General features: G+C 46.8%; 1 protein-coding gene across 1 annotated transcript in view; it reads right to left on the reverse strand.

Annotated features, from left to right (window-relative positions):
• Positions 1-2,738: 2,738 nt before the first annotated feature.
• Positions 2,739-12,851, reverse strand: part of LOC123760939 (zwei Ig domain protein zig-8) — a 56,530-nt gene continuing 46,417 nt past the window's right edge. Inside the window, exons 5-6 of the mRNA XM_069331595.1 lie at positions 11,108-11,280; positions 2,739-2,876 (exon numbers count right to left, since the gene is read on the reverse strand). Coding sequence (XP_069187696.1) covers positions 2,739-2,876; positions 11,108-11,280 — 311 coding nt within the window. The remainder of the gene's footprint in view (positions 2,877-11,107; positions 11,281-12,851) is intronic.

Here is a 12,851-nt window from a genome sequence, read left to right on the forward strand (position 1 = left end):
TATCAGGCACCATAGCAACTGGAGGACAGAAAATTATAGTAGTAGTCATATATAACCCCCCACCGAATGTCAGAAGACCCAGACAGGAATATGATAGAAACAACTTGGCCACCATCAATATAATAGAGAGAGCAGCTTCTGTGGCTAGCAGGAACGGATCCAGGCTACTAATCATGGGAGACCTCATCCATGGAAAGATATATTGGGGGAACAGAGACCCACATGGAGGCCCAGACACATGGAGAGCTCAGCTGCTGGATGTGGCAACAAGAAATTTTCTAAGTCAACACGTCAAGGGACCGACAAGAACGAGAGGAGGGGATGAACCAGCCTTGCTTGATCTGATATTTACCCTAAATGAGTCGGATATAAGGGAAGTTAAGTTGGAAGCCCCCTTGGGAATGAGTGATCATAGTGTATTAAGCTTTGAGTACCTGGTTGAGCTGGGAATTATCACCCCCAAAAAAGAACTGGGAACCAAAGGGCTGGCGTACCGAAAGGGAAACTATGAGGAAATGAATAAATTCCTATGGGATATACATTGGGACACAGAACTCGGAACCAAGTCAGTACAAGACATGGTGGACTATGTCACCCAAAAACGTCAGGAGGCTGTAAGCAGGTTTGTCCAGGCCCGACAGGAAAAAACAGAGAAGCAAAGGAAGAATCCGTGGTTTAATAAGGAATGTATGAAAGCAAAGGAGCTGAACAAAAGGGCATGGAGGAACTTCCGTAATAACAGAACACCAGAAAGTAGAGTGAGATACCAGAGAACCAGGAACAAGTATGTCAGTGTGAGAAGAGCAGCTGAGAAAAGGTATGAAAATGATATAGCTAATAAAGCCAAGACCGAACCCAAGCTACTACACAGTCACATCAGGAGGAAGACAACAGTGAAGGAACAGGTGATGAAACTTAGGGTGGGCGAGGACAGGTACACAGAGAATGACAAAGAGGTGTGTGAAGAACTCAACAAAAGGTTCCAGGAGGTCTTTACAATAGAACAGGGAGATGTCGCGGCGCTAGAAGAGATGGCAGCAAACCAGGTGACCTTGGATAGGTTCGAAATTACAAGAGATGAGGTCAAGAAGCACCTATTGGAGCTGGATGTGAGAAAAGCTGTTGGGCCGGATGGAATCTCGCCATGGGTATTGAAAGAGTGTGCAGGAGCACTTTGCCTACCACTCTCCATAGGGTATAGTAGGTCACTGGAAACGGGGGACCTACCAGAAATATGGAAGACTGCTAATGTAGTACCAATATACAAAAAGGGTGACAGACAAGAGGCACTGAACTACAGGCCAGTGTCCTTAACTTGTATACCATGCAAGGTGATGGAGAAGATTGTGAGAAAAACCTAGTAACACATCTGGAGAGAAGAGACTTCGTGACAACCCATCAACATGGGTTCAGGGAGGGTAAATCTTGCCTTACAGGCTTGATAGAATTCTACGATCAGGTGACAAAGATTAAACAAGAAAGAGAAGGGTGGGCAGACTGCATTTTTTTGGACTGTCGGAAAGCCTTTGACACAGTACCCCATAAAAGGTTGATGCATAAGCTGGAGAAAAAGGCAGGAGTAACTGGTAGGGCGCTCCAGTGGATAAGGGAGTACCTAAACAATAGGAAGCAGAGAGTTACAGTGAGGGGTGTGACCTCAGACTGGCGTAAAGTCACCAGTGGAGTCCCACAGGGCTCTGTACTTGGACCTATCCTGTTTCTGATATACGTAAATGATCTCCCAGAGGGTATAGACTCATTCCTCTCAATGTTTGCTGACGACGCCAAAATTATGAGAAGGATTAAGACAGAGGAGGACAGCTTGAGGCTTCAATAAGACCTGGACAAGCTGCAGGAGTGGTCGAACAAATGGCTGTTAGAGTTTAATCCAAGCAAATGTAATGTAATGAAGATAGGGGTAGGAAGCAGGAGACCAGATACAAGGTATCACTTGGGAGATGAAATACTTCGAGAGTCCGAGAGAGAGAAAGACCTGGGGGTTGATATCACGCCAGACCTGTCCCCTGAAGCTCATATCAAGAGGATAACAGCAGCAGCATATGCCTGGTTGGCTAACATAAGAACGGCCTTTAGAAACTTGTGTAAGTAATCTTTCAGAACATTATATACCACATATGTCAGACCAATCCTGGAGTATGCGGCACCAGCATGGAGTCCATATCTAGTCAAGCATAATACTAAAATGGAAAAGGTTCAAAGGTTTGCCACCAGACTAGTACCCGAGCTGAGAGGTATGAGCTGCGAGGAGAGACTACGGGAATTAAACCTCACTTCGTTCGAAGACAGAAGAGTTAGGGGGGGACATGATCACCACATTCAAGATCCTCAAGGGAATCGACAGGGTTGATAAAGACAGGCTGTTTAACACAAGGGGCACACGCACTAGGGGACACAGGTGGAAACTGAGCGCCCAAATAAGCCACAGAGATATTAGAAAGAACTTTTTTAGTGTCAGAGTGGTTGATAAATGGAATGCATTAGGAAGTGATGTGGTGGAGGCTGACTCCATACACAGTTTCAAGTGTAGATATGATAGAGCCCAATAGGCTCAGGAACCTGTACACCTGTTGATTGACGGTTGAGAGGCGGGACCAAAGAGCCAGAGCTCAACCCCCGCAAGCACAACTAGGTGAGAACACACACAGTCACCCACCAGACTGGACGTGCACACACACACACACACACACACACACACACACACACACACACACACACAGTCACCTACCAGACTGGACGTGCACAGAGATGGACGAGACTCCGCCAGTATCTGGTCGACAGGTGTATCTGCCAGAGTCGTTGGGGGTGACCGCTGACAACATCAACCTGCTCACCGTTCTGCTCGGCGCCTTCTCTGTCTGGGGAGTGCACACACACACCTCCTTATTATTATCTTCACACAACACACCCTTCACTCTACCAACTCCCATAATATACATATCTATATATCTGTTTAGGTGTGAAATTATTGGCTAAATTTTTCCAGCTTCGTCTTGTACTTGATATCATGGTATATCTGTAAAAAAAATATATGTTAAGGAAAGAGTGAGTATATTTGTATATGTTAAGGCGCATGGGAATGTTTATAATGAAGTATGATTTATATTTAATAATTCTAGACTATGAAGGTGATTGACGCGGCCAACCACACCACCTGTGTGCTGGAGTGTGTGTGGGGATCATGTCGAGTAAACTGCGTGTTTTGAGTTTGCACGATATTTCCTAAAGTTTACTTTGAACTTTGCAAACTAAAATGGCATTTTTGTTTTTGTCTACAGTTATATGCAGTAATACGAGGATGTTATATTGGATATCACTATGTTATGTTAGCTATGTCTTTACCACATTTTTCAAGTGGCAGCATATTTCAGTCGTCAGAATATCGGCGATTTGCGTTCCATAATCTTGTGTATTTCGTGTGATAAGATCATTGATTTGTGTGTGTTGGTGCAGCGGTGCATGTATCCGGCTGTCACATTTGTGTGTGTTGGTGCAGCGATGCATGTATCCGGCTGTCACATTTGTGTGTGTTGGTGTTGCGGTGCATGTATCCGGCTGTCACATTTGTGTGTGTTGGTGCAGCGGTGCATGTATCCGGCTGTCACATTTGTGTGTGTTGGTGCAGCGATGCATGTATCCGGCTGTCACATTTGTGTGTGTTGGTGTAGCGGTGCATGTATCCGGCTGTCACATTTGTGTGTGTTGGTGCAGCGGTGCATGTATCCGGCTGTCACATTTGTGTGTGTTGGTGCAGCGATGCATGTATCCGGCTGTCACATTTGTGTGTGTTGGTGCAGCGGTGCATGTATCCGGCTGTCACATTTGTGTGTGTTGGTGCAGCGGTACATGTATCCGGCTGTCACATTTGTGTGTGTTGGTGCAACGGTGCATGTATCCGGATGTCACATTTGTGTGTGTTGGTGTTGCGGTGCATGTATCCGGCTGTCACATTTGTGTGTGTTGGTGCAGCGGTGCATGTATCCGGCTGTTACATTAAGTGTGTGTTGGTGCAGCGGTGCATGTATCCGGCCGTTACATTAAGTGTGTGTTGGTGCAGCGGTGCATGTATCCGGCTGTTACATTTGTGTGTGTTGGTGCAGCGGTGCATGTATCCAGCTGTTACATTTGTGTGTGTTGGTGCAGCGGTGCATGTATCCGGCTGTTACATTTGTGTGTGTTGGTGCAGCGGTGCATGTATCCGGCTCTCACATTTGTGTGTGTTGGTGTAGCGGTGCATGTATCCGGCTGTCACATTTGTGTGTGTTGGTGCAGCGGTGCATGTATCCGGCTGTCACATTTGTGTGTGTTGGTGCAGCGGTGCATGTATCCGGCTGTCACATTTGTGTGTGTTGGTGCAGCGGTGCATGTATCCGGCTCTCACATTTGTGTGTGTTGGTGCAGCGGTGCATGTATCCGGCTGTCACATTTGTGTGTGTTGGTGCAGCGGTGCATGTATCCGGCTGTCACATTTGTGTGTGTTGGTGCAGCGGTGCATGTATCTGGCTGTCACATTTGTGTGTGTTGGTGCAGCGGTGCATGTATCCGGCTCTCACATTTGTGTGTGTTGGTGCAGCGGTGCATGTATCCGGCTGTCACATTTGTGTGTGTTGGTGCAGCGGTGCATGTATCCGGCTCTCACATTTGTGTGTGTTGGTGCAGCGGTGCATGTATCCGGCTGTTACATTTGTGTGTGTTGGTGCAGCGGTGCATGTATCCGGCTCTCACATTTGTGTGTGTTGGTGCAGCGGTGCATGTATCCGGCTCTCACATTTGTGCGTGTTGGTGCAGCGGTGCATGTATCCGGCTCTCACAGTTCACAACCCGTGTTTGGTAGTTCATTCCTGACGGAGAGTCTTATACAGAAGGTAAATATGATACATGAAAGTGCAAAACTTTACATAATACACACACTCTCTCTCACACACACACACACACTGTTACGAACCCGATTCCATCGTCGGAGCATGGAGCAGCGACGTCAACGCCATCTGTGAGTCCGCACCCGAAACTCCCACAAATTGGACGGCGCCATCTAGTGGTGGCAGGAACATACTAGCAAGAGGCGCTAGATTCCTGTCCGAGTCAGCTGGAGAGGTAGCTGGTGCTGACCTCTGGTGAGGTGGCGCCTAGAAAATCAGCGCCATCTATTGTGGGAGGAGTTGTATGTCTATGTCAGAGTACGTAAGTGATGTTTCCTAGTGTCCCATGTACTGACCAGTGTACTGATGACGTGTCTGTATCCACAGAGGCGAGGTAGGGCTGCTGTGGTACGAGGACAGTCAGTCTACCCAGGGCAGCCAATATCTTTCTACTCCATTCTGCTTTACGGAAGCAGTGAGCCGCTGCCGAAGAGGAACTGTGTAGTGTTCTACTGTCTGCCTGTGAAGTGGCAGTGACAAAATTCGGTGTATCCCGGGACTGGCTAGAGGAAGAGACGACTGACAGTGAGGTGCTACGGAGGAGTGTAACTAGCTAGTTGCAAGAAGCTCCTGCCAGGGGTTCGCTACCCTTGTATTTGTTCGTGAAGAGGCCCAGCAGCGCGAGCCTGATGTTCTCTGCCAGCACCAGGCTGGAGAGTGATTGTGGGCGTTCACAAGGAGCACCTAGTGAGACTGTGTATAGGCTGGCCCGTGGCTAGGGTAGACTCGTTGGTGTTTCCCAGTACTGGTTGAGGACGGTACTGTGTGTTGAGGAAACACGGAAGTTGACAAGACTGCATCGATTGAGCATCGAGGAGCGCTTAGTGTCCAATGATAGTGACACTTGTGTATATATCAGTGTAGTAATACTTCCTTTATGATTTTATATGAGGTGATGGGAAAGTGATTATATGTGAATATATTGATAATTGGTGAAATGTCGTATTCAATGCACCTCCACCATTGTGTTTTACTTGCATTACCAAGCTCACCCCTTGAAAGCCACTACTAACTTGGGGTTGGATACCAGAACTTTAGTTCCTCTAGCAAAGAACCCGGTTGGGACCCATCGTGGCCGTAACACATACACACACACACACACACATGAAATCTCGCCATGGGTATTGAAAGAGTGTGCAGGAGCACTTTGCCTACCACTCTCCATAGTATATAGTAGGTTACTGGAAATGGGGGACCTACCAGAAATATGGAAGACTGCTAATGTAGTACCAATATACAAAAAGGGTGACAGACAAGAGGCACTGAACTACAGGCCAGTGTCCTTAACTTGTATACCATGCAAGGTGATGGAGAAGATTGTGAGAAAAAAACCTAGTAACACATCTGGAGAGAAGAGACTTCGTGACAACCCATCAACATGGGTTCAGGGAGGGTAAATCTTGCCTTACAGGATTGATAGAATTCTACGATCAGGTGACAAAGATTAAACAAGAAAGAGAAGGGTGGGCGGACTGCATTTTTTTGGACTGTCGGAAAGCCTTTGACACAGTACCCCATAAAAGGTTGATGCATAAGCTGGAGAAACAGGCAGGAGTAACTGGTAGGGCGCTCCAGTGGATAAGGGAGTACCTAAACAATAGGAAGCAGAGAGTTACAGTGAGGGGTGAGACCTCAGACTGGCGTGAAGTCACCAGTGGAGTCCCACAGGGCTCTGTACTTGGACCTATCCTGTTTCTGATATACGTAAATGATCTCCCAGAGGGTATAGACTCATTCCTCTCAATGTTTGCTGACGACGCCAAAATTATGAGAAGGATTAAGACAGAGGAGGGACAGCTTGAGGCTTCAAGAAGACCTGGACAAGCTGCAGGAATGGTCGAACAAATGGCTGTTAGAGTTTAATCCAAGCAAATGTAATGTAATGAAGATAGGGGTAGGAGGCAGGAGACCAGATACAAGGTATCACTTGGGAGATGAAATACTTCAAGAGTCCGAGAGAGAGAAAGACCTGGGGGTTGATATCATGCCAGACCTGTCCCCTGAAGCTCATATCAAGAGGATAACAGCAGCAGCATATGCCAGGTTGGCTAACATAAGAACGGCCTTTAGAAACTTGTGTAAGTAATCTTTCAGAACATTATATACCACATATGTCAGACCAATCCTGGAGTATGCGGCACCAGCATGGAGTCCATATCTAATCAAGCATAAGACTAAAATGGAAAAGGTTAAAAGGTTTGCCACCAGACTAGTACCCGAGCTGAGAGGTATGAGCTACGAGGAGAGACTACGGGAATTAAACCTCACTTCGTTGGAAGACAGAAGTTAGGGGGGACATGATCACCACATTCAAGATCCTCAAGGGAATCGACAGGGTTGATAAAGACAGGCTGTTTAACACAAGGGGCACACGCACTAGGGGACACAGGTGGAAACTGAGTGCCCAAATGATCCACAGAGATATTAGAAAGAACTTTTTTAGTGTCAGAGGGGTGGACAAATGGAATGCATTAGAAAGTGATGTGGTGGAGGCTGACTCCATACAGTTTCAAGTGTAGATATGATAGAGCCCAATAGGCTCAGGAACCTGTACACCTGTTGATTGACGGTTCAGAGGCGGGATCAAAGAGCCAGAGCTCAACCCCCGCAAGCACAACTAGGTGAGTACAACTAGGTGAGTATACACACACACACACACACACACACACACACACACACACACACACCAGTCACATCTCTCCTGTGTGAAGAAGGGAAGGGAGCAATCAGATTAAAGCACCAAGCCATTACGACTATACAGCACTGGGAAGGGGTCAGGAGAAGGATTTGGGATGGGACGGGGGAAAGGAATGGTGTGAATAGACTCTGAATGTATATGGTATGGGGTCAAACACATTTACGATGCCTCTAACCAGATGAATAAATCTATCATGAACTATGAACAACCAACTTTCAATAACACTGAGGCAGGATTTCGAAACTTGTGATGGTGGTGTATTAAAAAATTGGTTTGTTGCAGAGTATTATACATTTAGGTGATGCGCTACTCTCCTTAGACCAGCCAGAGTTTCCTAGTGCATTTGGAGGCAACATGTTTGTACATTTGCACTACCATTATGGTAATTGGCGGGTTGCATATTTAGCGTTTTTTTTTGTCTAGTCTTATGAGATATGATATATTTGGCGTCTCCTTGAAGTAGTCTTCAGTTGGGGTCTTATCTTGAGGCAACAATAGCTGGCCTCCCTCGTCCTCACGATCAAGAGTTTTAAGTTTATTATCAATGTGATTCTCATCATATTGTCTCCAGAGGCGTCAGCGTTCACACATTAACATGGGCGCCGGCTTCGGGTAGGAACTATGGTGTCGCTGAAGCAGATGTTCCACAGGAGCAGTTCCCTTACAGTGATCAAGAGTTATCTTGAGATGATTTTGGGGCTTTTAGTGTCCCCGCGGCCCGGTCCTCGATCAGGCTTCTATCCCCAGGAAGCAGCCCGTGACAGCTGACTAACACCCAGGTACCTTTTTTACTGTTAGGTAACAGGGGCACAGGGTGAAAGAAACTCTGCCCATTGTTTCTCGCCGGCGCCTGGGATTGAACCCAGGACCACAGGATCACATGCCCAGCGTGCTGTCCGCTCGGCCGACCGGCTTCCAGCGGGTAAGAAGCACTATGGACACACCTGGTGAGAGCGGCAGACAGCGCACATGCCCTAGGGTAGGGTGCCCTATTCTTCATGGTGTACTCCACAGGAGCACTCCAGTCACACTACACGGGTAAATAAGTGACATCTGGCGTGACCAATTCATTATCTGCCCCGGAGGAAAACTAATGTTTTTATGGTACAGAAGCAAACATTTTCCGCTGGAGATATAAAGCTTGTTAAGTCTCGTCTACGACCTAGAGAGAACCAGTAACTGCAAGAGCACCTTTGGCAGTGAGAGAGGACACACCTGCATATGTGTGGGATACATCCAAGAGAACAAATCCACAAGGGCCGTGATGAGGGTTCGAACCTACACTCGGGATAATCCTAGACGCGCGTTAGTCGACAATGCCACGACATGGTTAAAATAATTACAACCGGGAGTGCTACTGCCCTCACACGGATCCTGCAGCCTCTCCGAGACACAGACCGGGGTTGTACACAATTCTCCCATGCACCCGGGCTCTGTCAACCAGATGTTCTACCTCTTCATCATCACTTCAATACACACAGAAATATTTGTGCTTGGGAGAGGCTGCGGAAGCCTCGTGAGGGCAGTAACACTCCAGGTTGCAATTCTTTTAACCATGTAGTGGCATTGTCGACTAAGGCGCGTCTGAGATAATCCCGGAGGTGGGTTCGAACTCTCATCACGGCCCGTTTGGATTTGTTCATTTGATTTGTTCACACAGAAATCACTCTATTGTGATTTCTGTGTGAACATCCAAGAACTAGGATACATAGGTGGCTGACAACACACACACACCTGCCACACACACACACACAAACACACACACACACACACTGCCTTCAACTGATTTTTCAGGCATCCCTGTTTACAGGAGTTGTAGCTGATGTGTGGAAAAAGGCTAACATAGTTCCAATCTACAAACGTGGAAGCAGGGAAGACCCCCTTAATTATAGACCGGTATCATTGACAAGTGTAATAGTCAAAATATTGGAAAAAATAATTAAAACTAAATGAGTAGAACACCTGGAGAGAAATGATATAATATCAGACAGACAGTATGGTTTTCGATCTAGAAGATCCTGTGTATCGAATTTACTCAGTTTCTATGATCGAGCAACAGAGATATTACAGGAAAGAGATGGTTAGGTTGACTGCATCTATCTGGACCTAAAAAAGGCTTTCGACAGAGTTCCACATAAGAGGTTGTTCTGGAAACTGGAAAATATTGGAAAGGGTGACAGGTAAGCTTCTAACATTGATGAAAAATTTTCTGACTGATAGAAAAATGAGGACAGTGATCATAGGCAATGTATCGGAATGGAGAAATGTCACAAGTGGAGTACCACAGGGTTCAGTTCTTGCACCAGTGATGTTTATTGTCTACCTAAATGATCTACCAGTTGGTATACAGAATTATATGAACATGTTTGCTGATGATGCTAAGATAATAGGAAGGATGAGAAACTTAGATGATTGTCATGCCCTTCAAGAAGACCTGGACAAAATAAGTATATGGAGCACCACTTGGCAAATGGAATTTAATGTTAATAAATGCCATGTTATGAAATGTGGAATAGGAGAACATAGACCTCACACAACCTATATATTATGTGAGAAATCTTTAAAGAATTCTGATAAAGAAAGAGATCTAGGAGTGGTTCTAGATAGAAAATAATCACCTGAGGACCACATAAAGAATATTGTGCGAGGAGCCTATGCCACGCTTTCTAACTTCAGAATTGTTTTTTAAATACATGGATGGCGATATACTAAAGAAATTGTTCATGACTTTTGTTAGGCCAAAGCTAGAATATGCAGCGGTTGTGTGGTGCCCATATCTTAAGAAGCACATCAACAAACTGGAAAAGGTGCAAAGACACGCTACTAAGTGGCTCCCAGAACTGAAGGGCAAGAGCTACGAGGAGAGATTAGAGGCATTAAATATGCCAAAACTAGAAGACAGAAGAAAAAGAGGTGATATGATCACTACATACAAAATAGTAACAGGAATTGATAAAATCTATAGGGAAGATTTCCTGTGACCTGGAACTTTAAGAACAAGAGGCCATAGATTTAAACTAGCTAAACACAGATGCTGAAGAAATATAAGAAAATTCACTTTCGCAAACAGAGTGGTAGACGGTTGGAACAAGTTAGGGGAGAAGGTGGTGGAGGCCAAGACCGTCAGTAGTTTCAAAGCGTTATATGACAAAGAGTGATGGGAAGACGGGACACCACGAGCGTATCTCTCATCCTGTAACTACACTTAGGTAATTACACACACACACACACACACACACACACACACACACACACACACACACACACACACACACACACACACACACACACACACACACACACACACACACACACACCTGCCACACACACACACACACACACACACACACACACACCTGCCACACACACACACACACACACACACACACACACACCTGCCCCACACACACACACACACACACACACACACACACACACACACACACCTGCCATACACACATGAGGTACAGACCTGGAGAGCTATTCCGCCTCTCGGAGCATCGTAGTCCAGTCTGCGGGCGCCCTGGTACCACACCACGGCGTGAGGACCCTTCATGTGGTGGTGGGCGACGGTACAGGTCACCGCCAGCACGCTGCCCTCCTGGATGTACCGTTCCTCAGCCCCCGAGATGTGTACCTGGGTACCTGCAAGTATTAGTTCACATGTACTTCAGTTCCCCTTGTACCTGTAACGTTACATCATATGTACATCACCAATTATACTTTCTATAAGTCCTGATTTGTAGTAGAGTAATTATCAGTTCGGATCACAGAGTTTACCTTTAGTGATGAATGTGATTGATATATTTAATAATTTCTTGATTTTAAACAAATGGATTTGTTGTATGCAAATATTTATCAAACATACCTCATTAACTAAACAATATAATCAGGACAGAGTAAAAATTTTTACGCCATAACCAAACATTCAGTTAGATTGACAATCTCGGCTGGACTCCTTAAACGAAGGGTCAAACCAGAGGGGATAGGGCTTTGCGGAGTAAGATTACCTCAGGGATCACATACACTCATGACTCGCTGTGTACAACATAAGCACACTCACATGCACACACACGCACACTGACGCACTCAAACATGTAAATGTGATTCTCATTTGTTCACGAGGGTGAACACAAAAGAGGACCTGATAGCAAGGAAGAGCGGATTAGTTAATGTACTGAAGTTCAAAAAGTATTCCTGCCGAGGGATAAGACAAGGTGAATGAGTGCAGCAGCCGCGAGGAAGGAGCGCAGGGAGAAAGAAAGGAATTAGGGAAACACAACCCCGAACCCTACAATCCCAGAGGAGAGTGGGAAACCCTCCACAAGCAGTTCAACAGACACAGTGAGAGGAGCACCACTTGCACCTTCCACCCAATAGACGTCCTACCTGCCCCAACCCTTGCTATCACCCCACTAAGTGCCCATCTTGGGCCTCCTCCCCCAATCCCCCCCTCTTCCCAGGACCTCCCATCTCCCCCCCCCAAGCCCTCCCTTCTTCCCCACCCCCCTAGGCCTTCCTTTCCCTCTCCCCACCCACCCAAGCCTTCTCTTCTCCCCCACCCCTAAGCCCTCTCTTCTCCCCCACCCCCTAAGACCTCCCGTCTCCCCGACTCCACCTAAGCCCTCCCTTTTTCCTCTCTCCCTAGGCCCTCCCTTCCCCCACAGCCCAACCCCTCCCTCCTCTTCTGCCTCCCCAAGCCCTCCCTCGTCTCCCGCCCCATCAAGCTCTCCCTTCTCCCCCATCCGCCAAGCCTCCCCCTCTCACTCCCTCAAGCATCCCCCTCCCCCCCACAAGCCTTTCCTCCTCCACCACTCCCCCCATGCCAGATCCTCCCAGCACCCTCACACCCCAGATCCCCTAGGTCCTCCTTCCTAGGCCCTCCCATCCCGGTCCATCCCTGTTTCCCCTGCTTCAGGTGAATCAACAGAAACTGAGGAAGGACAGAAGAGAGTCAGTTTTAAGGTGATGTACTCGGACATAGATGGGATTACAGCAAGGCAAGTGAACTAAAGGAAAGAGCACAAAAAGTGAACCCAGATGTAATCGGACTCATAGAAACAAAACTCTCAGGAATCATAATGAATGTTATGTTACCCCAGGACTACACTGTAATAAGGAATGAGAGAGAAGGAAGGGGAGGAGGCAGAGTGGCCCTACAAATAAGAAAGGAATGGAGTTTCAAGGAGATGGTTATCCCGGGCTGCAAGGGATTC

Source organism: Procambarus clarkii, chromosome 3 (assembly GCF_040958095.1).
Source record: "Procambarus clarkii isolate CNS0578487 chromosome 3, FALCON_Pclarkii_2.0, whole genome shotgun sequence".
NCBI classification, from domain to species: domain Eukaryota; kingdom Metazoa; phylum Arthropoda; class Malacostraca; order Decapoda; family Cambaridae; genus Procambarus; species Procambarus clarkii.